The sequence below is a fragment of the Paecilomyces variotii genome (assembly GCF_004022145.1).
Source record: "Paecilomyces variotii strain CBS 101075 chromosome Unknown C8Q69scaffold_1, whole genome shotgun sequence".
Classification (NCBI taxonomy): domain Eukaryota; kingdom Fungi; phylum Ascomycota; class Eurotiomycetes; order Eurotiales; family Thermoascaceae; genus Paecilomyces; species Paecilomyces variotii.
Window position 1 is genome coordinate 451,257 of NW_021167140.1, and position 26,959 is coordinate 478,215.

The following is a 26,959-nucleotide window of genomic DNA, read 5'->3' on the forward strand; positions in this document are numbered from 1 at the left end:
GCATTCTAGGTCTTTAGAGTGCTTCTCAAGGTCGTCAATGATCAATTTCATCAACCTATACGCACAGGGATACGGCGAAGTATCGAAGTGTTCTTTGCTGGAACTCTGTACCGCTCGACCAAAAAAGAAATCGTCACTCAGTCACCCTGGATCTGACATTATACAAGAAATCAAGAAAGGTATATATGTACTCCGCGTACTGATGTAGAGATGACTCCACTTCGTCCCGTTGCTGCTGGATGGGGCATCAGTAGATAACGGGGATTCAAGGGGACAGGGGACAGAGCTCCGATACGTACATCGCTGAGGATGGAGTGATTGGCCCGGGGCGTGGTGGCGGCGACTTTGACACGATTCTGGTCTTCAATCCAGAGACTCTTCAGATACCAGTACATGTACCACGTATTGAAGATTGCGCCTTAATGCGCGAGGAGCCTGCGTCACTCACTTGTTCTCGCCTCAGGTGTGGTTCCTATCGATAAGGACGATGATTATGTAGGATAATCTTGATCGTGTCCGCGTCAAACTGGTCTAGAAACGCGGACTTACTAGTCCGACACGCTGCGAGTTGGAACGCTAGCTCCGCAGTCTGCTGCTTGAGGGGAGGATTCTCAAGTTTAAATTGCGTTCCCCCCGACATAACCAGGAGAGGTCCCAAGCGTTGAAGCTCGGGGTTCTCCCGGACCATGGTCTGTTCCATGGCATTTCCCCATGCCATCCATGGCATCCTGATTTGCTCCTGTATCCGGTTAGCGACTAATCTGAAAAGTCTCGTCCGATGCCGACTTACAATCACGGTCCGGTCCCTGAACTCTGCCAGAATGCTCGTCTGAAGCAACGATGGGGTGATCGGGCGGGCTGAGGAGCGGGATCGATGCACATTATCGGACCGTCCGAAGCAGTCAAACGAAGAGAGAAGTCGAGCAAGACGATCGAAGAGCGAGCTGAGGATGGGAGCAAGTTCATGCTGACCGAATCGGTTCCCATAGAAGTATAGTTGAAATATTAAACAGAGAGGCCGAGAAAGAACAAGGACAGGAATGCAATAGAGTCTTTTATATTTTCGGGCTTCTTTAAACGCTCTCCAGTGATTCCGGAGACTTTGGTTCAAAGTCTCGATCTGTTCGAGACCGCTTCATCTCTTAGTTCCAAGTTAGATACCATCATCACGAAACAGGCCCTCGTCGACATGTATTCTGAAAACTCATCAAAGAAAGTTTCTTACTCACTGACAGTCTTTTGACTTAACTTCCTCTTCGTCCATCACATCTGCCCAACTAGATGGGACGAGCACCTTGGGTACCAGTGGTGTATCTTCAACTTGACAGCGGCTATAAATTTATTCTCCTTGAAGGAATACAAGATGATGTATATATGTCTTGAAGGTGTAGAGAGGGTTCAAAGTTATATAGGAGCTTCCTATGCAAGCGCTATATGTAATATGGAGACCGGATTGAAACCAAGAAAGAAAAGAAGCGGGTATTTATACCCCTCCCTGGAACCCCTCAGTTATTTCATAGCCATGAGGTAGCAATGAATTGATTTACTCAGATGGCAAGTTTCCTCTATCTGATGAATGAATGTCTTGAACAAGGGGTTGTGAATGTGGATAGTTCGTTACTCAAGATGAAGGGGGCCGGGAATATCTGCTACTATGGGAATACCTAATGCGTGGGGAATAGCGGCAGCTTACAGAGAGAGTTTGAGTAGGAGATAACATTTCTGTATTTTTGCTTCATGTTTTCTGCTTAGTGTATGCATCAGGATCCTGGAGTCTCTCAGCATATTTCACAGGGATCTGTTTCTTTATCCAAAAAGATCTAGGAGGACTTCATGCAGCAATCTGAAAGACCAATTCAATGCGTTAGCCTAGCCGCCATGCTCGTGAATATATCTTCGTCTGAGAACCCCAGGCTAGCGTTTTCAAGTTGCTGTTCTTCGACCTGCGTACAGATTTGACTCTCTAATTGCGTGGATACTTCTTCATCTGGGGATCCTTTGGAGGTGGTGCTCTGTGAGGATTTCGCGGGGCTATTTCGATCGCATTCTCCGAGAGGCTTTCTATGTCGTTCTTTTCGTGTGGTGCCTGAATGAGAGCCAGAGGAATGGAACTTTCGGCTTTGTCTGTCATCGTAGCCATCATCAAAGGACGCATGAGACAAAGCCCGTGACCCGCGGGAGCCTTTTGATCGTTTGGGGGTTGGTGCATAGTTGCTAGAAGCTGTGGACTCAAAGGAGGCCCCCAGCTGAGTATTTTCCTGGAACGATGTATCGTTTACGCTGTCTTGAGCTAGGTTCAGCGATTCTCGGAAATTGGATGCCTTCAAAGCAGGCTTTGACCGTTCCTCTCTACTAGTTGGCTTTGTTGTGTCTTTTCGGTCATTCTTGAAGCCCATCACACCCATAAGGCGACTGATATGTTCCTGGGCTTCGGAGAATTCGCGGGCTTTTGCAGCACGCTCATTTCGGAGGGCCTCAATCTATGACTGAGTCAGTATACATACATAAGGTTTCAAGGCTCAGTCGGGAAACCTACTTTTTGTTGTAGTTTATTGATCTTTCTGCTGCTTTCTTTGCGCTCAGAAGATACTTTGGTCTCAGCCGCTTGCAAGGCTATTCGAAGGAGATTAATTTCTTCCGTAAGCCGGGATGTTTCCTGTAGTGCCTGGTTGAGTAGTCAGTATAGGACAATGAGTAAATAAATGACAGGACTTACCTGTGCAGTTACTCTAGATAGTTCTGACTGGTATTGCTGTTCGAGCATTGCGACCTTAGACTCGTGGGATTCCTCTTCTTCCCGCATAGCGATGCGCAATCTATTAGATTCGGAAACCTCGATTTCCAGCTGTAGTATCATATACGTTAGAATAATGTAGTAGACAGCATATGACTTACTACTTACCTTATGCTGTAAGTCATCCCTCTCAGAACGTAGTCTGTCTCTGTCAGATACCAGTGCCTTAATCTCAGAATCCATTCGGTTGTTATCGCTTGTTTTATTCTCCACGGACTGTTGGAGCTCATCGACTTCCTGTCTAAGCGATGCAATCATCTCAGAACCGGACGAGTTCTTTTCGGAAAGAGTTTCGATAGTCTCCCGGAGCCTTTCATTCTCCGCTGACCTATGGTTGAGCTCATTATGCAACTCCTCGACTCTATCTTCCTTTTCAGTGAGGGTTGCTATGAGGTCTAGTTCTCTAGACCTAGCCTTTTCTCGCTCAGAGACAGCAGTTTCCTGCGAGTCTCGCTTTTCATCTTCGAGTTCTTTCTGCGCAGCAGCAAGCTGAGTTGCCAAATACTGTGAGCGAGCGGTTGCACTGTCGGCCTCTTCTTTCAGCCGTGTCATTTCCTGCTGGAGCGCAAGAGCTGCATGAGATGATTGTTCAACGCGGATCCCTAATTCTCTGTTGTGCCTTTTCAGCGCTTCGACTTCCGACGTTAACTGGTCGCGCTGGTCTGTCACGTCTCTCAACGGAGCTTCAACATTATGGCAGCGATATTCTAAGTCGCGACATATCTCTCCAACTTTTTGTATAATGCTTTCATGAGAGCTGTAAGCATTCTCCATGAGACTTTCTCCCATTTTAGCTCTCCAGTCCTTGCTTGCGCCGACTTCGAAACGGACTGCAGATGTTGTATTGGGAGGCATGCTGATCGGAATGGAGCGGTTGGAGCTCGAGAACGAACAATGGCACTTTTCGGATATGCTTTCCTTGACCATAGAGAAACAGGAAGCTAGCATTGGAAAAGTGGAGGGCGATGTAGAGCTAGAGTTGTCTGAGAGAGTTGACGTGCAGGAGAGAAACACGAGGTCAACGAAAAGTGAGTTCTGTATAGAAACAAACGCAGGCCGGCATATATCGACTCCTTCGCAGCATGCTTGGCATGACATGGGGAAGCTTTTCATGCGACTGCTCAGTAGTTCAGTTCCAATATCAGAAGATATAAACCGGGATGTTGAATGGGCAAGAAGGCCCAGGTTCGATTGTCGCATGGCGGACAATATGCGTAACATGATCTGTATTGAGAGAAGAGCATCACTGCTCATAAATTCGTCCTCTTTGATAAGAGAAAAAGCGTATTGGAGTATATCAGATACAGCAGCATCATCCAGATAAGTCTAGCGGTGTCAGTATCCCGTTTCCTATTGGGTGTGATGAAACTCACCATGGCTTGTGAAACGAAAGTCCGGAAAGCGTTATCAGGTAGTTCCTGTAAGGCGCGTCTGCCCTCATGAGACAGTAGTATCTCTTTGCAGGCTGCCCGGTGATCTTCCGATAGCTGACCATTGGATAGCAATGACACGAGAAATGCAAGGCCCTAAACATGTCAGCGTGCTTCCAACCAATGGTAATGTAGTGCGTTTACCATGACTTGCAGCTTCCTGTCAATGCCCTCTCTTCCAAGTTTCTCGCGCAGTTTAGTGATCCTAGCAGAGTTCTTCTCGATCCATGCTCGCCTCTGGTCTGAATCGACTGCGTCGCATATTTCCATTGCCAGGCGAACGCTTTGTATCGCCTCATTAGAAGACATGCTGAAATTGGCAGAGCATGCCAGAATAACCCTCAGAACAACGAGATCTAGGGTTTTGGAAGACCTTTTAGGTCCGAAGAACTGTCGGATATTCTGAAGCCAATTGGGAAAGCCGTCATTTCCTTGACTGGTATAGTTCTTCGAGATTCGGGCGGCAGCTATGCGAGCAAACGTTGCAAGGCATAGTAGATTTCCCATATGGTCGTCTAAGTTTCGCAAGATTTTCGTACACTCTGTCTGGAAGTTGACCATAGTCTCCTCAGAAAATGCCGCGAGTAGGCTTGAGCTTCCATGCATGCTACCGATAACCTGATACAAAGGGTAAATTGTCTCTGCGGATGGTCTATCCACCATTTTCTGAACCAGTCTCTCGACGAAAGTCGATACACGTGCAGGAAGCACAATCCCGCTTGGTAGCGGGTGGGACAGCATTGAAATGCATGTTTGGAAGGACTACCGTGGTCAGCAACTAGGTCGCTATCTCAACCACAACATGCGCCAAGGCTGTTGGCTATTAATTTTTGGGGAGCACCATTGCTAGACTCACTTGGGAATCTCTATCGTCGATTGCCTTTTGTAGGAACTGGTCCAATAAGGCCGGTTGTTTTTGTACCAAGATCTCACAAAACTCTTGGACTTGTGCTAGTCATTGTCAGACGTCAGGCACAGGGCGTAAGCGTATCGCGGAATTGCTCACCAAACGCGCATATCAGCGGCAGTGATGCAGATGAACAAGGAATAGCTTCCAAGAGTTTCTGGGCCAGGAGAGCCACCTGGCAGGGTTTGCAACTCGCCCATACTTGCAACACATTCAGCGGGCAATCTGACACGAGCTCTTGAAGGTCCTACTCATGGATCAGTAGTTGTCTTTTTCATGCATCGCGACACAAACAAACCTGCAGTACCGGGATATACGGCGCTGTGACAACATATTCAATTTCACGAATAAGATGGGGCAGTCTGTCCGCCATAATTTCACTACCTCGATATATTTTGATCCCCAGCAGCACGCGTTTCGAGATCTATTATCTCGATGAAGTCGTAAATGCGGGATCCTGAAGTCTTCAGGCTGGACCCTCCGCCGGTTGCCCCATCAACGGAACCGATACGGAAAGCGATCAAGCTACCACTCTACATTGTACACTATACAACTAGATATGGGATTGTTTTGTCTGGGAACAGTATATGGCTAACCTACCCCATGTATAATTTAGCAATTATTGTCCACAGAGGCCCATGAGTGGGTATCAACAACCGGCTACACTATAAATACTCATTGCGGAGCTTCGGCGTTGCACCGAGGATTTGCCGGTCGGTTTAGTCTTTCCCCGCGTTCAACCCCCACGTCCGGGGAGATTCTGGAGCTGAGATCGAATCAAAATGGAAGACTCGCAGTTGTTGAGGCAGATGGAATTGATCTCTACCGGCTGTCTCGGCTCATCATGCGATCTTGGCTGAAATTCAGGCTGAAAACTGTCACGCAATGGCGGTCATTCAGGAACAAAAGGTCAGCGGACAGGCGCCTACCTGGGACGCACATAAGCTGCCTTGGTGTACATTTCATTTCTCTCCTCCTTTCTATTTTCTGTTCCAATGGCTTTGAAAAGCAATTCTCCCTCTTCTGGAGTATTGTATGACTTTTCATGAGTCTCGAGTTTACTGTGCAGCAATGCAGTCGTCTCTTTTCCGGGGCTGTCCCGCAAAGCTTCCCCGCAATCTTCGCCCTCTACTACGTCCCCAGACCGCTCATCGCTCTCCCCTAGGGCGCAGATGGAACAGTAGAAGCGCAGGCGTGAATGCTACACCGGAATCAAGCTCTATTCGAGCTGCCTCGCAAGCTACGTTCTGGACAACAGGACGTGTCCTTCTGGTTTCTGCACTGGCCAGTGGTGCCGCTTACGCCTATGCGAGCTCCGGTGCTGGATCTGTAACTGCGGACAGTACTCGAGAACCTCAATATGGGTCATTACAGGACATGGAAAAGGTACGCGTTCTACACTATGATCTTCTCAGTACCCCTGGGTGCCCGTATTTTGCCAATGCTCATTTTTGCAGGCCATTGCGGAGCTGCGCACCAAGCTAGGTGACAACGCGGTCAGTACAGATGAGGACGATTTGCAAGATCACGGATATTCAGAGTGGTCTACTGTCAACGCGGACCGATTACCGGTGGCCATTGCTTATCCCAAGTCGACGGAAGACGTATCAGAGATTGCCGGAGTTTGTTCCAAGTACCGTATGCCCATGGTACCTTACTCTGGAGGCTCAAGTCTCGAAGCCAACTTTTCAGCTCCTTATGGAGGCATGACGATCGACTTCGCTTTTATGGATCGGATCCTCGCGCTGCACGAAGAGGATATGGATGTAGTCGTCCAGCCTGCCATACAGTGGATGGAACTTAACGAACAACTCAAACACACCGGCCTCTTCTTCCCCGTTGACCCTGGCCCTTCGGCCAAGATAGGTGGCATGGTTGGGACAAATTGCAGCGGCACGAACGCGGTCCGATATGGCACGATGAAAGACTGGGTTATTAATTTGACCGTCGTGCTCGCGGACGGTCGCGTGATCAAGACACGGAGACGTCCACGCAAAACATCTGCTGGCTACAACCTGACGGGGTTGTTTGTCGGATCGGAGGGCACACTTGGGATCGTTACAGAGATCACCCTGAAGCTGGCTGCCACTCCAGAGAAAACGCGAGTCGGTGTCGTCTCATTCCCATCCATACGAGATGCTGCATCCACTGCGATGCAAGTGATCCGGAAAGGGGTCATAGTACAGTCGATGGAGATACTCGACGACGTTCAAATGGATGTCATCAATCGTGCAGGTGGAACGAGTCGAACGTGGAAGAAGTTACCAACGCTCTTCTTCAAATTCTCCGGAACTTCTGCAGGGGTAGATGACAGCATTAATCTAGTGAAGACGATAGCGAAGCAGAACAAGGCCCAGTCCTTCGACTTTGCCAAGGATGATCGAGAAGCTCATGACCTATGGTCAGCCCGTAAGCAGTCGCTGTGGAGTATGTTGGCTTTGCGAAAAGAAGGCTCCGAGGTCTGGTCCACAGATGTCGCAGTACCGATTTCTCGACTACCTGACATTATCGGTATGTGTCTTTCCGCGTTCTGAGACCATCTTCTAATCCGTACGTGCAGAAGTATCGAAGAAGGAAATGGATGACCTGGGTATCTTCGCCAGCATTCTCGGTCACATCGGTGACGGTAACTTTCATGAGAGCATTATGTACAACCGACACGATCCTGTGGAGAAGGAACGCGTGGAAAAATGTGTACATGATATGGTCGACCGCGCTCTTGAAATGGAAGGTTCTTGCACGGTAAGTCCATGGCTGCATCAGGAACGCGTAACCGATAACTATGGATCATCCTAACTGTGATACCAGGGAGAGCACGGTATTGGTCTGGGAAAGAAAGAATCACTGCTCAAGGAACTCGGCGTGGATACGATCGATATAATGCGCAGCATTAAGCGGTCTCTGGATCCCCAGTGGATCATGAATCCTGGCAAGATCTTTGATTCAACACGCGAAGTGAAACCGTTAGACACTTCCGAAGTCGAGTCTGCCAGACTGACTGGAGCTAAGCGAGGCGATAAGTCATAAGGTATCGACTAGGAATTACGGGTTTTGCATTTTCAATGATAGAATATATATATTTTGCATGAATATTCCATGTTACTGAGGATGTGTACGCTGTAAACTCCATCTCTGGTGGTTGAAATTGTTTTATTGATGACTAAGCACGGTCCCGCCGTCATTGGCTGCCCCTCTTCCCCGCCAAAAATGGAGGAGCGATATCGCAGTTACCATTGCCACAGCATCGCATTTTCACATATCAAGTTTGAGCAAGTGAAGAGGTAAGTGTATGCTTTCTCTGGTCTATTTCAGTGTTGAATCCTATATCTTTATTCGCATATTCTCATTTGCACCATTCGTATGAACATATTACATGCAATGGTTCTCCGTCGCGAGCTTGAAGTTTTTGAGTCATTCAGACACCTGGCCGAGAAATCGCAAGCTCAATTCTCGGCCTGATACAAAGATTAAATGAGCTCTTGTTACGCCTGTCCTGTAAATGCATATGGCATGGCGTTGGTTTAATTGGGCTCATTATATGTTATGCAGTCATTCGGCAGTTTTTGCTTCATTCAAGGCATACTTACAAGCTGACGCTCAAAGTTCTTAACTCACAGGCCATATTGGAATAATGTCGTCGCCAGTTGCAAAGAAGAAGTGCGGTATGTTATTGATCAACTCTGAAAGACTTCTTTTGACTGGTTCTAACATTTATTAGGTGTCTTGGGTGCCACAGGCTCTGTGGGTCAACGGTTCATCCTGTTGCTCGCCGACCACCCCTTCCTTGTGCTCCATGCTGTTGGTGCATCCAGCCGGTCTGCTGGAAAGGCATACAAGGATGCAGTGAAGTGGAAGCAGTCTATGCCCATGTCTAAGCAGCTGGGCGAACTCGTCGTTCGGGAATGTACTGCGGACAACTTCAAGGACTGCGACATCGTCTTTTCTGGGCTTGACAGCGACGTTGCAGGCGAAGTTGGTATGTTCAAACCAATGCCAATTCCCCTGATGTGAAGCTCCCTTACTGATGTCTTGCAGAGATGGAGTTCATTAAGGCCGATATCCCCGTCTTCTCCAATGCTAAGAACCACAGAAAGAACCCAATCGTTCCTCTAGTGGTGCCCACGGTCAACCTGCAGCATCTGGACCTGATCCATCACCAGAGGAAGCAGCTCGGCATGAAGAAGGGATTCCTTGTCTGCAACTCGAACTGCGCCGTTATTGGTATCGTCATTCCGTTTGCCGCTCTCCAGGCCAAGTTCGGTCCTGTCGAGTACGTGGAAGTCTTCACGGAGCAGGCAGTATCTGGCGCTGGTTATCCTGGTGTTCCCAGCATGGACATTATGGATAATGTCATTCCCTTCATTAGCGGCGAAGAGGACAAGCTCGAGAACGAGGCTCAGAAGATTCTGGGCTCTATGAATGCTGATGCCACTGCTTTTGAAGAGCAGTCTGACCTCAAGGTCGGTGCCACCTGCACCCGTGTTGGTGTTACGGACGGCCACATGGCATACGTTTCTCTGCGCTTCAAGAACCACCCGGCGCCTACGGCGGAACAGGTTAAGCAGGCACTGAGAGAATACAAGTCCGAGGCCCAGAAGCTAGGATGTCATTCCGCACCAGAGCAAGCTATCGTGGTTTTCGACGAGCCCGATCGACCACAACCAAGACTTGACCGCAACCTGTCGAATGGATACGCCGTCAGCGTTGGACGCGTCCGTGAAGCACCTGCCGGTGGTTACTTCGATCTCCGTTTCGCCTGTCTTTCCCACAACACAGTCATTGGCGCCGCAGGCTCATCCATCCTCAACGCTGAGGCTGCTGTCATCAAGGGACTTATCTAAATTAGACCAAAAAAGTAAAGATCTAGTACATACATAGCGCTTTCAATTCAGAAATAATTCTCCAAAAACATAGGTTTGTCGTGTTTGCATTCATAGTCGATTACATAACACCATAGAGGGCTCAACCCGCCAAGGCGGTCAGGTCAATTAGAATCAGATTAGGACTAGTACTAGGGCTCGAACCCACAGGCCGTCCGCTAAGCGAATTTTGCGAGTGGATATCTCAACTTCTCGACTTGACGGGATTCTTCCTTCGCGACACCCTCGACAACTTTAACGGTTTGAGTCGACAGAGCAGTCAAAATGGGCCGTGGACCGTAAGTGAATCCATTGAATTACATTCACATCGCAGATTGTCTCTCAGCAGATCCTCTCTCGACAGAGGCTCTGTTCTTTCGTCGCTGCGACCATCGTGATCATGGATTGGAACATCGAAACTGATGAGTTTTGCTATACAGAAAGAAGCACCAGAAGCGCCTTAGTGCGCCCTCGCACTGGCTCCTGGACAAAATGTCCGGAACCTATGCTCCCAAGGCCTCTCCTGGTCCTCACAAGCTCCGGGACTGCCTGCCTCTGATCGTCTTCATCCGTAACCGGTACGACATGCCAATTTACATACAGCGAATTCGGTCGAGGGATCGGGGAACTGACAAGATATCTTCTTCTGTAGCCTGAAGTACGCTCTTAACGGCCGCGAGGTTACCGCCATCCTGATGCAGCGTCTCGTCAAGGTCGACGGCAAGGTCCGCACTGACTCGACCTACCCTGCCGGTTTCATGGACGTCATCACCATCGAGAAGACCGGCGAGCACTTCCGTCTCGTCTACGACACCAAGGGCCGTTTCACCGTCCACCGTATCCAGGCTGAGGAGGCTGAGTACAAGCTGGGCCGCGTCAAGCGCGTTCAGCTCGGCAAGGGCGGGATCCCATTCTTGGTTACGCACGATGCGAGAACGTGAGTTTATGCTCTCCACAAGTTCCGCGTCATTCAGTCGTTGGACCAAGCTTTGGTTGATCGGCGGAGGACGAGGAATTCCTTTCCTACTGGAGACAGTAAGATCGCATTGTGCGTGGACATTTTTGTGCTGACAGTTGCTTTCTACAGCATCCGCTACCCCGACCCCTCCATCCGTGTCAACGACACCGTGAAGATCGACCTTGCCACCGGCAAGATCACCGACTTCGTTCGCTTCGACACTGGTGTTGTCGTTATGGTCACTGGTGGTCGTAACATGGGTCGTGTTGGTGTCATCACCCACCGTGAGCGTCACGATGGTGGTTTCAACATCGTCCACATCAAGGATGCCATTGACAACACCTTCGCCACTCGTGAGTCCAACGTCTTCGTCATTGGACGCGAGAAGCCCTGGATCTCTCTGCCCAAGGGCAAGGGTGTCAAGGTATGTTTTTTATGCCCACCACAGAGTATTGGAGTCTTGGGCAAGAGGCTAACATTATCCCACAGCTCTCCATCGCTGAGGAGCGTGACCGCCGCCGTGCTTACGCTATTGCTGGCCAGTAAATTGGTCCGGTAGGTTCCAAACAAGCGTAACACTCAAACCAAAAAGTAAAAATATTTTTTATGAGAGACGGCGTCTTGTCTTGACTTGCAGCTGTGTGAGGACAACAGCCTAGGATTCGCGAGGGAAAATGGCGCGTAGCATAGGGATTCGCTCTATCTTCTATTCGAGTAGAAATCCAGACATAGCAAGCAAACAGCCCGGGATGGGATATTTGTCTCCATAGTTCATGATATGATACCTTTTCTGATTCTTCATGATGTTGAAACCCCGTCAGCACATATCTCGTAATATCCTACTCCTTAGCCCACCCCAGATTCTGTCTCCCAGTATCAGCAACCATAGAAGAACCACCCACCAAGTAATAGATAGTTGTCATTTCCTACACAGCAATCCGTATTCTCAATCATACTGTCCAATTAGTCAGTTAGTCCTACCGCGCTACCATAACAAAACAAAACCACAATCCCATGCGAATCCACGTATGAACCACATCATACCACATACGGACAAAACAAACAACACTCGCATATTTCCTACATGAACAAACCCTCCCCAATCCTCTTACATCAGACCATTTGTACATACATACATACATTACATACATATGCTCATGCACATGTATGTATATGTAGACGAAAAACATCTATGTATATCATCCATATTAAATCCCTCAACAAGCAACAAACAACACTCAGTATACTATCCCTGATATACGAGCAAGCAAGCATATAGCCAGATTCTAGACTCTCAATTCCTACGCATATGTAACTAACTAACGCCTTACCCTGAGTAAGCAGAAGCCTCACTAACTAACTATGTACATAAAACACGTAAGTTAAAAATCAGATACCTAACTAACAGCACATACACGTGGCTACGACTCCATTCTTTTTTCCCCCACCATTTCTACCCAGCCTCAGCCACACATGATGCAAGTTAATATTATTAGTAGTTTAGTTGGTTTAATAATATTGCCCAATGCACGATTAGTGAAGATCAGATTTAACTGTGGCGGGTTTTCCCACTCTACTTAAAATAAGTGACAGCGCCGTTGGGTGACCAGATCAGGGGGTGGGTTTCCGAATCGGGCGGCATGCATAAGTGATTTCTCGCTAGTACCGAGTCTACGGGTATAGTGGGAACGTCGCCTGACAGGCTGAGGAGGTCCGAAAGGGGGAAGATGGAAGTCAAGAGAGACTGTGGTCGATTTCGGAGATGGTAGGCCTTACCTAGGTAGAGAAGGGTCTTTTGGAAGGGGGTAAGGCGTATCCACTTTGTGTGGAGGGTCGTCGTTGGTTCCTGCCAATGTGGGATATAAGAAGCTAGTTTGAAGCAATATATTGGGCTATATACATGACTTGCGGGAAAGTGGAAGACAAGATAGTATGCTGCGGGTTTCATCACCTATGTTGGGTAAGCCTCATGTAACGGCTATACGCAGCACATGGACGGTGACGTCGATCTGCATCGGAAAAAAAGAACAGACAATTGCATGGTAAGTTGATAAGCAAAGTGATTCGTTGGTGCTCATTCCTATCGGTTTATGTTGAAGGGGTATTATAAAACGTCTCCTTGCAGGAAAGTAGAAGGACAAAAGACTCGTCGAACAGGTAAATCAGGCCAAAAGACAATGCTGGACCTCCAACGCCACAACAGCGCACATTTGCATTCTGGGTGCGGCAGAAGGACCGCACTCGTAAGAGAAAACCCCCCCTAACGCCAATCTTCAAGAATAATCAATGCAAACATCCTTCCCCGGCATACCAGCATCGGAATAGTTCAGCACTCGTGCATTACGGCGTTAGCTAGACCATGAAAGCGAACTGCAAAAAAGAAGGTCAGAGGAAGGAATCAAGCATCATGGAAACTGTCCAGGATGCCAAGACATCATGACGAGAGATCCTGGCGCTTTCTCTGTTTCAAGGGCTGTTCAGCCCATATTGAGTGGATATAAATACTGTGGCTCACTCAGGCCAGTTAGCTTATCTCTTGCAGTCCTTGAGATAGCTCATCCAAGGCACTTTCACCACGCCGCCTGGACTCTCTGACATGAGGTAGTAGAAAAGGAATTCCAGGAGCTTCCTGCACCCGCCGCCTGTAAGCAGCAAAGTTATCAGAAGCATCCAGCAGATACGAAAGGCTAGGCGAAAGTGACTGTTCAAATAAGACAATGTCAAGGGCAAGATTGACATCGGAACTTTGTAACCCAGCTATCTTGTAGTCCCGCAGACCCTTAATGAGGGCGGTAGCAGAGTTGTAATTTCGCAAGGTGTCGAGGACCTGATTAACAAATGTCAGAAATAGGACACCATGATATCGAGGACCAGAGAGTAGTCTTCAATGTAAGTTACTCGATATTGCTGTCGAAAAATGGCGCCAAAAAAGAAAGTAAATTTACGGAAAAGGTGAGTGAGTATTGAGATCCAAAGAACCAGTGGCTTACCTGTATACAGTCTTGAATGTAGCTTGACAGATCCGGTAATGCAAGGCAGCATTCCCACACAGCAGTGGCGAGCGCATGCCACCTTGCAACGAGATGTTTGAGAGTAGGCCCTTCATTGATGATATCACCCCGAGAAAGACGCGCGAAGTCTAGCTCATCCGAAGTTGTCAATGTCCGTGCCAAGTCAGCAGGAGAGATAGAGCCAAACACATCTTCCACAAAAGGAACGGATACGTCAAAATTCTGCATCCAGTTCATCTTCGAAGTGTGAATATAGGTTCGCTGGAAGCGCACTGCCAAGACTGAAAGCATCTTCAAGATTGACGTGAGACTTGGAGGATGGTCTTTGAAGATCCTTTGGATGGGCCCGGCAATGAACTCAAAGGCAGGGCCGTCCACGAACGATATATTCGACTGATCTGCTTCGTGAAAGTTGAGCAGGCACTGGACCAACGCTCTGTGTGCAAAGGGACTTCGTGTACGAAGATGCTGAAAACCATCAGCAAAACTGCAACTTTCTGCTGCAAGACTTTATATTACTGACCTTCTCGACGTCCTTATACTTCTCAATCTCTTCTGGATAGGCATGGAGATGATTTGAGAGATGGATGAAAAAAGCTGTATGTTGAAGAAGGAACCACTCCACAGAAGGAGCACTGTAGCCTAGAGAATACCGTACCCACTCTTCGAACGAGATAGTCTTGAAGAGTAAGTGACTCTCAGCATCAATATCCGTAGCGATTGAAGATGCGTTGGCTTCATGTATTGCTTGCACAGGGAACCAGCCCCAGGGAGCCAGGGCAGGTTTGCTTGCTTTGAATCGACGCAGGATTTCTTCGACCTTCTGGATGTGCGAAAGGTTGACGATGAATGGGATGTCTTCTGGTTCGAGAAGTGCTATCAGGAAGTCGTCAATGGTGTTTGAGTTACGGTTTTGCAAGACACTCCTAGGGAAATTGGGATCATGGAAAAGGCCATATCTGATGACACGGCCAATATCTTGGACATCGAATGTCCAAAGGACGGTCGTCGCTTCATCCTCCCACCATCTGTAAGGTACGAATAATCCGGGTCGTTCTGCAGCAGGCTGAAAGAGAGAGGGGAAATTCATTTGCTGTTCAGACATCATCCCACTTCTACCTTTGTCGAGAGTATCACCGGAAACTCCGTTTGAGAAGAGTACTCTCTGTGCAAGAGAATAACTGTCATGCACATGGAGAGAGGAGGGAGTCAGACCAGACTCAGACGATGGTTCGAACGGACCATTTGCGTAGCCAGCAGGGGTAGTCATTGCAGCAAATCGACAACCAGATCGTCCACAAATCGCCTATAGCCAGAAACGATAACGTGGGGTCATACGGAATGCTCTCTCGGCATTGAATAATGTTACCTGTCTTCCACCATACAGTAGTAGAGTATGACTGCAGCCCTAGAGATCCACGAAGAAGCAATTTGGGACAGGGCAGTCGGAGCCTGGGAGTTGTGGAAGCAGGGCATACAGATCCAAGATTCTGGACGGGGACTAACCGCTGAGCAGGAATAAGCATGCAAGCCTATAGCTTCAGTCTCCGGCGTTGCCACGCCCTGGACGGCTTCCGAGGGGCTATGGCCCCTCGTAGCTTTTAACCTACTAGCGTTTGTACGGGCACGGAGTACAACGGAGGCCACAGCCAGAGTGGCACATATGGTAGTAGTAAGAGCGATCGTCCAGTCCCGAACCTCTGGGTCTTCGCTCCCAGGAGCCAGGTTAACCGTACTCGGGGGCCGTGATAGTGAGCTGACTAGTTGCTGCCGGGCTGTCAATCTTTACCCGCTGGGCCGGTGGTAGCCTTTTGGCTTCAAGGACCGTTCGGGTATCCACCACTAGTTATCGGGGAGTTGAATCGTCAGCGGCGACTGATCGGTGCAGGGAGTTGTCCACTCCTTCCAAGGCTACTCTATGGCGTGGTCCTGAGTCAATTCGTTGCCTCCAAAGCTCCAATAGTTGCACCCTTTACGGTGAAATCACATACTCCGTAGAGAATGCAGAGAAGCGGTCAACGCCTTGTTCATGGGGTTCGTCCAAGGGTTGCCCTGCGGTCGCACCATTTCTTGGTGCGGAGAACATTGTCTCCAGTCGCTTGGGTCGCTTCGTGCTCGTTAGACCGGTATATATTACGGGGGTTTTGGTCATGACCATAAGGCCGTGAACGTGGCCTGGAGCCCTGTAGATGGATATCCGTAAGCCGGAACGACAGCTGAATATTCAGATCCCACGCCGCCTCGCCTCCACACAGCTACTCGGGATTAGATAAAATTGGGTGCCCGACGAAGCGTGGAAGATCCGTCACAATCCATTCCGTGACCGGCTATCCCTCCCACAGTGCCAAAAGGGGAGTCACCTCCCAGCAAACCGTATTGGACTCGTCAGCTACCTACCTTGACGGTCAATATCCGAGAGGGTCCGGATCCCTGTATGTCCGTCCGGCCTTTTGCCCTTCAATGTGCTTCTTTAGATCTGCCAGCGCGAGTACGAGTACTCCAACCCATGCCTCTGCATAGAGTACCTGTACCCGCTATGGATCCCGGTGGCAAGTGAGTCTCGGGTATCACCTTGTGCATATTATTACATTAATCATTATTGTGGACGTCTGGACTAGATCAGATCGATAGACACTGGACATCAATTTTCACTGGTGGCTGCGCCACGGGAGACCCGGGGCAGCCGAACCAGAGAAACAGCTAGGGGAGACCGTCGGGGTAAACCGCAGACCTACTGAAACACCGCTCTTCTGACGTTAGATCGCCGTTCTAAAGGCCAGGAGTGGATCTCATCTCGCATGGCATCTGGGTACTGTGGTAAGTGCTAGGAAACAGATAAAATCGCCGGGCCATTGATGAGCGAGTACCTGGGTCTCTGAATGTTCGAAACGCCTAGTCCCACCGGTCTCATGGTGTCATGGTTCGTTATCAGCTGGGCAAAAATAAGGACCGGGCCACCCGAGAAAATACCGTCAGTAGAAATTGATGGGCCTGCCTTGCAGATCTCCTTGCACGTCTGTCGTTGACTTGTTGTGATGGTGATGGTGAAGGAGAAGGGGATGCTGGATGGGAAGAAGTGCAGGCTCTGCTCTCTCTGACGCCTGAGGAAGTTCCCGGCTGCGGCACATGATTCCCATCTGGACTGGCCAACTCCCTGCTACGCCAGATCTGGTGTAGAGGCACATGATGTAGGTCATATGACCTTATGTATATAGCGACATCTTTAGCATTAGAGGAATCTAGACTTCTTAATATTACTCTTTCCCCCTATTTGCACAGTAAAGTAATAGTATATCCTAATAATAAATCTGGCTAGGATTTTACACTGTTAAGAGAAATCTTAATAGAGAATAATACTGCAGCTAATAATATAAAACTCTATATTATCTTATTTTTAATCTTAGTTAATCTTATATTTAATTTAGTTGCTGTTATTATTTATATATAATCCCAATTTTATATATAATACTTAGATAATATATCTTTTTTTATAAGAATTAAAGAATAAGATTATATATACCTACCGCAGGTATTACTAATATAATATTTAATATAATATTAGATCTATATAGCAATCAATAAGAACTAATATAAGAAGAAAGCGCGGATATAGATAAGTTAAGAAAAAATAAAAAGGCATTTATATAATATACTATAAAGCAGTTTAAATTTTATATAGTATTAATTAATAGGCTATTTGCATATTATAATAAACTGACAGATAATCTCTATAAATTAGTTAATGACTATCTAATATAAACTAATCTAATATAAGTAAGTAGTATCTTAATTATAATATTATTAAAGAGGGTAGAGGACCTTTATATAAAGATATAGAAATACTAAATATAGCAAGATATAGGTTATAATACTCTAATAGCATCCCTATTTAAATAGGCGCAGGCGTTTTATATAGGACTAGATTACTGTATTTAATCTATAGAGTAAGTATTATTACTACTAATAATAGGGCAACTAAGTTATTAACAATATTTCTTAGAGCGTTTTTTAGAGCAAGAATATTATTTAAAAAATTATATCAAAGAGTTAGAGAAGCAGTTAAATATAGTGATTAGAAAATTAGAATTAAGGCAATTAATGCGAGGATAATTAGCCAGAAGCTTTAGATTGGGCTAATATTAATTAAGCTTTAAATTGGGCCAACGCTAACTAAGCTTTAGATTAGGCTAATGCTAACTATATAACTGCTTATTATATAAATAATATATATAAAGCAGCAGATTACAGAGACCAATATATAAAAAGGAGAAGCCTTATAATACTAAATCTTAGTATAAAAATAAATAATATTAACAGCGGTTAAAATCAGAAGATATTATAATTTTTAACCTAATAGATAAGAATATTTAATTTTTTATTAAGAGAATTAGGATTATAGCTTCTTATAAAGGAGCACGCGCAGTATTAAATATCTTACCCTTTTACCTAAAGGGCAGAGTATTAGTATAATATATAAACCTACCTGAAGAGATATACAATAAATTGGCTTATTCTTTAGATAAATAGTGTTAATTGCTAGAAGAGGAGTTCTATTATAACCTAATTAAGGCTTATTAATAGGTATAAAACTTAACCTTCTTATTTACTATAGCAGATAAATTTCTGCTAAATAATTATCTTATATAGAAGATTATATTATTAAAAAAAGTAGGTATAATAGATAATAAGGCTATTAAGAGCAAGTTATAGAAAGGGTTAAATCTAAAGCTAGCAATACTAATTTATATTAAGCTAGGTAAGCCTATAGAGCAATTTTGCCATTAAATATAATATATTAAGATAAGCGCGCGTTAAGAATAGGAGAAATCTTAATATATATATAATAGGCTATTATTAATACTGCTTATATAAGAGTATATAGATAGGCTTTTTTAGCGCTATTAAAAGGTGCAAACATTAATATAGATATAAGAGCTAGTTATAGCTACTGGCAGGGCAATATTACTAGCAGTATTTAAAGATAGGGGTAAAAATACTTAATTATTATATTTGCTGCGATAACCCTGCAAAAAATAATTATTATTATATTTATATTATTATTATAAAGCTTAGCATTAGGATAATAATTATTCTATATAAAAAGATACTCACGTTTATATAGCTATAGCATTAGATAGTAATATAGATATTAAGGATCTAGAAACCTTAGAGACTCTTAAAGCTACTTTTATTAATAAGGAAAATTAAAAAGGATTAGGGATAAAGAGGCATTATAATCTATAGAAGAATAGCCTTTAGCCCCTATATAGGCCTAGGAGCAGTATAAATATCTATAAGCCGACTTTATCTATAATAGGGAGAAATTAACTATATGCTTAAATATAGGGTTAAATACTTTATATATTTTATAAGCCTATTATAACAAATATTTTTTAAATATTACCTTAGTAGCATACGCGAAGGTTTTAAAAAGAATTAGCAACTAGGGGGTAAATTCTATTTATTAACTTAATATTATAATTATATTGCTTGCTAATAATAGTAAAATAACTTTATTTACTAAATGCTATTATATTATTCCTATCTTAGCCTATAGTATAATAATAAATACTAGTATCCTTATTAAAAATAAAATAATCCTTAACCTATTTAGACAGCAAGCTATTATTAGCGGATATTAAATACTAGTAAGGTCCTTATAAAACAGACCTTATAAATAACTATTATAGAGGAAGCAAGCGATCTATATAATAAAGACGGTTATAGTTTAGCCTGTTTAAAGATATATAATTAATATCTGCTAGCGTCCTATACTAGAGATATATTTATACTAGATAATACCTGTTCTATAGAGAAATAATAATTTAAGTATATAGGGTAGTTTATTGGCGGCCTTAATCTGCTATAATAGGATAAGATTACTATATATAAATATAGGAGATTATCCTATATAAATAAGGACTAGTTAATTCCTTAGTTATATATTCTTACCTTAGGTACTTATCCTAATAACAGGTATAATACAATTAATAGGCAATATTAATTATCCTATGCTAATAGCGGTAGATACTAGGGTAACTAATATAAATAATACTAATACTATAGTAGAATAAGCAGATATATTATTAGCATAGGATAAAGAATATAAATTACAGGTACACAGTATTTTAAATAAATATACTAATCTTTTTTATAAAGGCCTTGGTATATTTAATAATAGGGTTAATATGCTAGTATATTTCTGTAATAAAAATAACATTAAAGGGTTAAAATAAGTGTTATTTTGCCTCTCCTTAAGAGACTATAAAGCTATAGACTTTATTCTTAATCTATTAGTTACTGAAGGGTAGGTAGAATATATCCCTTTAATATAGAAGGCGCCAGCTGCATTATTAGTGTTTATTATATAAAATAAGAATAAGCTATAGATAGTTATTGACCTGCGGCATATTAATAAAAAACTTATTTTAAATATATACCTATTACTAAAACAAGATAATATTCTTACTAAATATAAGGGCGCCACTATATTTTTATTACTTAATATTATTAAGGGATTCTTTTAGTAGTCGGTGCAATTATCTAATTATTAAAAAATAATATTTATTACCCCTTATAGGGGCCTTAAGCAATTAATAGTAGTATTAATAGGCCTATTAATAACTCTAGGCTTTTTCTAATATTATATAGAAAGATTATTATCACAATATCTATGGGATTTTATCTTAGTATATATTAATAATATTATTATATATAGCCGGTTAAAGAAATAGCATCTATAATATCTTAATAAGGTATTTATTATATTAAAGGGATTGGGTATTTCCCTGTCTATAGCAAAATATTACTTTGCATATCTTTTAATATTAATATTAGGATATTATATATCTTATCTCAGTATAACTATTTAGGAAGAAAAGGTATAGGCTATATATTAGATAGTATTCCCTATAACGCTGCAGTAACTTAAGATAGGGCTAGCCTTTATAAGTTATTATTAAAAGTTTATTTTGTATTTTTTAGTAATTATAAGGCTATTTAATATATTTAAAATAAGAGGTCTTATAGGATCTCTAAAAAGTAGGTAAGTATACTAGTAATTTGCAGCTAAGGTAGCAATTAAGGGAATACTAGATATAATAAAGGAAGCTAGACGCGCGTGGCAGTGTCATGCCCCTAGCTCCCCGCTAGGGCATGAGCTCGCAGAACTGCAGCGAAGCCCCGAATCTGAATGTGATACTGAGGTAATTAGTTAAACCCCGCTTTTCCTGCTTTTAAGATTTATATAAGATAAAGCTGGGAAGTGCTTGAGATTTAGAATATAAATAGGCTCTAGATTACTGTCTTACTAAAAGCCAGTAATTTATTTTAATATAATATATACTCTACTATTTCTTTACTTATATAGACTCTTTATTATTAGAACCCTCTGGTATAAACCCTTCTCCTTATTAGTTAGACCCTTTATTATAATAATTAATCCTTTATCTTGCTGGTAAATCTATTTCTAAGCTAGATATATAAAGCTGCTATCCCTTTTATTATAATTATTGGCAGAGTAATTTATTAATAATCTTTAAGAACCTTTATTTTTTATAGTTTAAATTACTTGCCCTAGCAATATAAATAGCTGTACTAATATATTCTATAACTTGGGGGATAAGGGTCTTAGCTCTTAGCCTATAGTATATACTTTAAAAAGTTTAGAGATTATTAAACTTAGCACGCAGCAACTAATTGCTAAAGCTAGCTTATAAACTTTAGGAGATATTCTAATAGGCCTAGGGATAGAATAAGCTTAAATAGAAGATAAATTATTAATAAAAAGAGACCTCCTATAACTTCTTGCTACTAGTTATATTAATAAGCGGCTAAGGCTTAAGTTATTAGAACTATAGAGGTATAAAGCTATTATATTTAATGCCTATTATTAGTAGTACTAGTATATAGATAAATATTTGGCTTATAATATTTTATTATTTAAAAATAAAGCTAAGAAGGTTATTTATACTGTAGTATTACTAAATAGGGAATTAGCTTAGTCTTAGATCTATTAGTAAGAGAATCTTAACTTCTAGATATTAACCTAGGAAGGATTTAAAGATTAATTGCTAGATTTGCTTAATAATCTATATTACTAAGGATAGAATATAATAAACTACTTTTATACCTTAATCTAATATCTTAATTAAATCGCCTAAGCCTTCTTATACTATTTTGAGTAGGCTTAAGTAAAGTTAAATTAGGGTAAAGGGTTTAATTATAATAGAATTATCTAGTCTTATATCTTCTATATGAAATTATAACCTAAGGTTTAAATAAAGTTGCTGAATTATTAAGACCTCCTAATAAACCTTAATTAATTAGTGTTTTTAGCTACTAATTAAGAGATAAATTAGAAAAAGAATAAGACTATAAATTAATCTATTCTGCTAAATATAAATAAATTAATATAGAATGCGCTAAAGGACTCCCTCTTAGGGTAAAAGAGAAAGGAGACTAGTAACTAGCGCGCAGAGTTAATTAAATCTTAAAAAAAAAAGAAGTTTAAATTATTAATAGAATAAGATTAGCTTAAAAAAGAAAGCTGCTATTTTAATTATAATAAAATAGGCTATATATAAAAATCTAAATTATACCTAAAAAAGAAAGACCCCTTTAAGAAAGAAAAACCTAAGATTATTATAGCCCTTTATAATAAAGGGTTTAAGCTAAAGAAAGAATTTTTATATGCCCTAATATAACTATACTTTCCTAATAATATATTTAAAAATAAGGCCTTTATTAATTCTAGATTAGCCCGCTATTATATTAGCCTAGATATAGCTATATATTATAAAATTCTTTTAAACTTCTAGTAATATATAAACTTTAAATTTATTAATAAGTATAAAATTTAGAAGTATAGATTATTTAAAGCAGAGATTTATATTATTAACTCTAAAGGAATAATAGAGAAGGTAAAAATATACTTTTATATTATCCTAATACCTAGATTAAGTATTATCCTTAAGAAACTATAGCTATATATTATAAATCTTATTATAGATTAGGAGTTAATAACTTAGAGATATTATATTTTATATTAGCTATAGATAAAGATTAAAAGTGCTTAATAATTTTTTAAGATAATAAAAAGAAAGATAATCTATATACTCTATAAGGACTGAATTAACCCTATTATTTCTAAAGATTTACCTCTAGAATATAAGAAGTATACTGAGGTCTTTTTAGAAAAAGATATAAGTATATTACCTGCTAAGATAGGTGAATATAAGATTAAATTTTTAAATAGCAAGGCGCTTTTATAGGGTAAATTTTATAATCTCTCTATTAAAGAATTAGATATTCTGTATAAATATCTTAAAGATATATAATAGAAGGGTTAGATATAATTATTAACTAGTCCCATAGGGGCGCTTATTCTATTTATTCTAAAGGCAGATAATATATTAAGGCTTTATATTAATTATAAAGCTTTAAACAGCATTACTATAAAAAATAGATATTCTTTACTTAGGGTAGATAAAATGCTTAACTAATTAGTTAGCTCTAAGATCTTTATTAAGCTTAATCTTAAGGATATTTATTATTAAATTTAAATCCGCTGAGGAGATAAATAAAAGATAGCCTTTTAAACCTGTTATAGATATTTTAAATATTTAATAATGCTATTTAGCCTATGTAATATATCTACTACTTTTTAAGCCTATATTAATTAGGTATTATAGGGGTTGTTAGATATCTATTATATTATATATTTAGATAATATCTTAATCTTCTCTAACTCTATTAAGAAGTATAAGAAATATATAGTATAGGTCTTAGAGAGGCTATAAAAACATAAATTATATATAAAATTATCTAAATATAAATTCTATAAGAAGAGAGTTAAATTCCTTAATTTTTTTATAGGAAAAGATAGAGTAGAAATAAATCCTAATAGAATAGAAACTATTAGAGACTAGCTAGAGCTTAAATCTTTTAAAGAAGTCTAAATCTTCTTAGGATTCGCCGGTTTTTTTAGAAGATTTATTTATAACTATTTTATAAAGATAGCTTCCTTAATTAGTCTGCTAAAAGGAAGCATTTAAAAAAAAAAATTAGGATATTTATCTAGATTAGAGAAGCTGTAAAGGTATTTAATAAGCTAAAATTAGCTTTTATAACTTCGCTAGTGCTAAGATACTTTAATCTAAAAAAGCCAATAATATTAGTAATTAATGCCTTAGGATTTGCCCTTACTATTATACTCCTTTAGGGAGATAGTAATAAGATAGCTCTAGGCGCTAAGTTAAAGATAGGTCTAAGAATTAGAACTTAGACAGACTAATAAATTATATCTAAGAACTAGCATCTTATAATATATTATACCCAGAAGTTTATTAAAATAGAAGTATATTATAAGGTTTATAATTAAGAACTCTTAGCTATTGTTAATATTTTTAAATATTAGTATTACTACCTAGAAGGTAGTAAATACCTTATATAGGTATAGAATAATTATATAAACTTATACTATTTCTTTACTGTAAAAATATTAAATAATAAATAAATTTAGTAGGCAGAACTATTAGCAGCATATAACTTTTAAATTAAATATAAGTTAAGATAGCTTAATATTACAGATACTCTGTTTAGAAGGACAGATTTTAAACTATTTAAATCTAAATCCTAGATAAGATTATTTCTAACCCTTTAGAAAAAGCTCCAGTATAAAGTTCAGGATAAGTATATATAAGAAAGCAGTCTAGAGTATAAACCTATTAAAATAAGCAATATAGATAGTCTAGAATATTTAATATAAAGAATATTAGTTATTAAGATAATTAGAGAAGAGTTTATTTAAGATACTATAACTTCTAGCCTGCTCTTTATATTAAAACAGCTTTAAGCAAGAGATACCTTTATCTTAAAAAAAACTAGGGAACTAAAAGCGCATATTCTTAGAGATAGCTTAGAGACAGTATAGAGAATAAATAATAAAGGACTATTATAAAAAAATAGTGCTATATTTATATTAAATATATCTGCTATAAAGCAAGAGCTCCTTTAAATATATTATAATAATCTTTATATAAGGCACTAAGGTATTAAGAAGACTAAAAAACTGCTTTAAAAAAGATTTAACTGGCCTAAGATAGCACGGGATATATAGGAGTATATATCTATATATAATATCTGCTAGAAGAACTAAATTTTATAATATAGGCTATATAGAGAGCTAAAATCTCTGCTAATCCTAGCACAATTATAGTAGAGTATTTTAATAGATTTTATAATAGGACTACTACTATTAAAAAAATAGGAAGTTACCTATAATTTAATATTAGTAATTATAAACTGCTATTTAAAGATAATATTCTATATCCTTACCTATAAAACATTAAAGATAGATAAGATAGCTAACCTTATTATAGATTATATTTATAACTATTTTAGACCTCTATAATTAATTATATTAGATAGAGGGGCGCTGTTTATTAATAAATACTAGATAGAACTTTACTGCCATATTTAAATTACTAGACTTTTAAGCACTATATTCTATCTCCAGACTAATAGCCAGACTAAAAGGTAGAATTAGATGCTAAAGTATTATCTCCAGATCTACTTAAACTATAAGTAAGATAATTAGGTATTCTTATTAATTATAGTGGAGTTTATATATAATAATTTAATCTATACCTCTATAGGTATAACTTCCTTTTATATTATCTATAGATTTAATCCTAGGAGTTAAAATAAATATAACTTTAGAAAGTAAATAGATATACTAGCAGTTAATAATTAATTAAAGAAATTTATTAAAATATATACTTAATTAGAAAAATCTCTTTAAAAGGCTATTATTATATAATAGAAGTATTATAATAAAAAATATAAGCCTAGATTCTATATAGTAGAAGACTAAGTCTGCCTTTTAATAAAGAACTTAAAGATAGATTAACTAATTAAAAAACTAGATATAAAATATTTAGGACCTTATAAAGTTATAAAGAGAATTAAAACTTAAGTCTATTAGCTTAAGCTCTTAAAAAGCCTAGACAAAATATATCTAATTTTCTATATCTCCCTATTAGAGCCTTATTATTAGAGACTAGGGGCTAAATTTAAGTATCTAGACCTAATCTTAGTAGATAATAAACTAGAATAGGAGATTAAAGCTATTCTAGATAAATAGATAATATAGGGAAAGAAATAATATTTAATTAAATAAAAGGGCTATCTAGATTATAAAAATTTATAGCAGCCTAAGAAGGATCTTAAACATATCTAAGATATATTAGCTAAATTTAAGGCAATAATATAAGCTATTAATAAGACCTTTTTAAGAAGGGCTCTAAAAAGCTTTAAAAAAAGGAGTTAATAAAATTAATAAGATTTTTCTTTTTTCCTACTAGATTTATAGGTTTTATTTAATTATTTTATTATCGAATTTATATTACTCTTTCTTTATTTACCTATCTATAGAGGTTTAAGAGTTTTAATAAGGATATAAGAAGCTAGTCTATCTAGAAATAAATTTATTTTAACTGGGCTACCCCTAATAGGAACTAAAAATACAGGCCTAAGATTAATCCCCCCTATTTATCTACTTTATTGTTATAGAACCCTATTAGCACAGATTTATCCTCTTCTTTATTAAAAAAAGGAGGAATATTATAAGCAATATATATAATTTCTTATATATATTATAGATCTAATACTATTAAATAAAGTAATCTAAATAACTCTTGCTGGAGCTGTATTATAGACTATTTATATAAAGATAGAGTTAATAAGACAGTAAATATAAGCTTATCTATATCTGCCTTAATAGATATTTTGCGCAGATATACCTTTATAGAAGATTTATACTTATTATAGGCCTTCTTAAAAGACCTATAATTATCTAAGAGATAGGCCTTTTAGCTAAGGCTCTGTAGATAAGTAAGCTTATCCTTATAAACTAATAAAATTAGAATATAGGGCTTATACTTGCGACTGCAATAGTTATATTTAATATTAGCATTAATATAGATATACTAAAATATTA

At 40.0% G+C, this 26,959-nt stretch overlaps 6 protein-coding genes across 6 annotated transcripts; 3 read left to right on the forward strand and 3 right to left on the reverse strand.

The window, feature by feature from the left end:
- Positions 1-133: 133 nt before the first annotated feature.
- Positions 134-1,264, reverse strand: C8Q69DRAFT_440081 (hypothetical protein; the record flags this gene model as incomplete). The annotated part of the gene is made up of 6 exons (XM_028628619.1): positions 134-146; positions 201-235; positions 300-418; positions 550-739; positions 791-1,133; positions 1,230-1,264. The coding sequence occupies 6 exons, from the start codon at positions 1,262-1,264 to the stop codon at positions 134-136; spliced, it is 735 nt and encodes a 244-aa protein (XP_028488609.1).
- A 522-nt stretch (positions 1,265-1,786) lies between these two features.
- C8Q69DRAFT_5990 (hypothetical protein) lies at positions 1,787-5,629 on the reverse strand. Its single transcript, XM_028633820.1, has 9 exons — positions 5,430-5,629; positions 5,231-5,378; positions 5,081-5,175; positions 4,369-4,986; positions 4,168-4,320; positions 2,903-4,120; positions 2,717-2,845; positions 2,537-2,665; positions 1,787-2,480 (listed from the first exon to the last, which is right to left on the reverse strand). The coding sequence occupies exons 1-9, from the start codon at positions 5,502-5,504 to the stop codon at positions 1,857-1,859; spliced, it is 3,189 nt and encodes a 1,062-aa protein (XP_028488610.1). The 5' UTR covers positions 5,505-5,629; the 3' UTR covers positions 1,787-1,856.
- Positions 5,630-5,712: 83 nt separating this feature from the next.
- Positions 5,713-8,304, forward strand: C8Q69DRAFT_449316 (oxidoreductase, FAD-binding protein). Its single transcript, XM_028629357.1, has 4 exons — positions 5,713-6,517; positions 6,589-7,642; positions 7,692-7,873; positions 7,940-8,304. The coding sequence occupies exons 1-4, from the start codon at positions 6,167-6,169 to the stop codon at positions 8,156-8,158; spliced, it is 1,806 nt and encodes a 601-aa protein (XP_028488611.1). The 5' UTR covers positions 5,713-6,166; the 3' UTR covers positions 8,159-8,304.
- An 86-nt stretch (positions 8,305-8,390) lies between these two features.
- On the forward strand, positions 8,391-10,215 carry C8Q69DRAFT_449321 (aspartate-semialdehyde dehydrogenase). The gene is made up of 3 exons (XM_028629358.1): positions 8,391-8,793; positions 8,850-9,107; positions 9,167-10,215. Exons 1-3 carry the CDS (start codon positions 8,763-8,765, stop codon positions 9,970-9,972), a joined length of 1,095 nt encoding a protein of 364 aa, XP_028488612.1. The 5' UTR covers positions 8,391-8,762; the 3' UTR covers positions 9,973-10,215.
- On the forward strand, positions 10,216-11,788 carry C8Q69DRAFT_449322 (40S ribosomal protein S4). The gene is made up of 5 exons (XM_028629359.1): positions 10,216-10,289; positions 10,431-10,568; positions 10,643-10,927; positions 11,078-11,372; positions 11,438-11,788. The coding sequence occupies exons 1-5, from the start codon at positions 10,276-10,278 to the stop codon at positions 11,492-11,494; spliced, it is 789 nt and encodes a 262-aa protein (XP_028488613.1). The 5' UTR covers positions 10,216-10,275; the 3' UTR covers positions 11,495-11,788.
- Positions 11,789-13,184: 1,396 nt separating this feature from the next.
- On the reverse strand, positions 13,185-15,580 carry C8Q69DRAFT_6078 (hypothetical protein). Its single transcript, XM_028633828.1, has 3 exons — positions 14,483-15,580; positions 13,939-14,427; positions 13,185-13,775 (listed from the first exon to the last, which is right to left on the reverse strand). Exons 1-3 carry the CDS (start codon positions 15,227-15,229, stop codon positions 13,473-13,475), a joined length of 1,539 nt encoding a protein of 512 aa, XP_028488614.1. The 5' UTR covers positions 15,230-15,580; the 3' UTR covers positions 13,185-13,472.
- Between the last annotated feature and the right edge of the window lie 11,379 nt (positions 15,581-26,959).

Excerpts from the sequence above, each read along its gene's own strand:
- C8Q69DRAFT_5990 (XM_028633820.1), bottom strand. The coding sequence starts at position 5,504 with ATGGCGGACAGACTGCCCCATCTTATTCGTGAAATTGAATATGTTGTC. Across the intron at positions 5,379-5,429 it reads CGTATATCCCGGTACTGCAG|GACCTTCAAGAGCTCGTGTC; the intron begins GTTTGTTTGTGT and ends ATCCATGAGTAG. Across the intron at positions 2,846-2,902 it reads GGGATGACTTACAGCATAAG|CTGGAAATCGAGGTTTCCGA; the intron begins GTAAGTAGTAAG and ends ATGATACTACAG.
- C8Q69DRAFT_449316 (XM_028629357.1), top strand. The coding sequence starts at position 6,167 with ATGACTTTTCATGAGTCTCGAGTTTACTGTGCAGCAATGCAGTCGTCT. Across the intron at positions 6,518-6,588 it reads CATTACAGGACATGGAAAAG|GCCATTGCGGAGCTGCGCAC; the intron begins GTACGCGTTCTA and ends TCATTTTTGCAG. Across the intron at positions 7,643-7,691 it reads TCGACTACCTGACATTATCG|AAGTATCGAAGAAGGAAATG; the intron begins GTATGTGTCTTT and ends CCGTACGTGCAG.
- C8Q69DRAFT_449321 (XM_028629358.1), top strand. The coding sequence starts at position 8,763 with ATGTCGTCGCCAGTTGCAAAGAAGAAGTGCG. Across the intron at positions 8,794-8,849 it reads AGTTGCAAAGAAGAAGTGCG|GTGTCTTGGGTGCCACAGGC; the intron begins GTATGTTATTGA and ends AACATTTATTAG. Across the intron at positions 9,108-9,166 it reads CGACGTTGCAGGCGAAGTTG|AGATGGAGTTCATTAAGGCC; the intron begins GTATGTTCAAAC and ends GATGTCTTGCAG.
- C8Q69DRAFT_449322 (XM_028629359.1), top strand. Across the intron at positions 10,569-10,642 it reads ATCGTCTTCATCCGTAACCG|CCTGAAGTACGCTCTTAACG; the intron begins GTACGACATGCC and ends CTTCTTCTGTAG. Across the intron at positions 11,373-11,437 it reads CCAAGGGCAAGGGTGTCAAG|CTCTCCATCGCTGAGGAGCG; the intron begins GTATGTTTTTTA and ends ATTATCCCACAG.
- C8Q69DRAFT_6078 (XM_028633828.1), bottom strand. The coding sequence starts at position 15,229 with ATGACTACCCCTGCTGGCTACGCAAATGGTCCGTTCGAACCATCGTCT. Across the intron at positions 14,428-14,482 it reads AGTATAAGGACGTCGAGAAG|CATCTTCGTACACGAAGTCC; the intron begins GTCAGTAATATA and ends GATGGTTTTCAG. Across the intron at positions 13,776-13,938 it reads ACATTCAAGACTGTATACAG|GTCCTCGACACCTTGCGAAA; the intron begins GTAAGCCACTGG and ends TTTGTTAATCAG.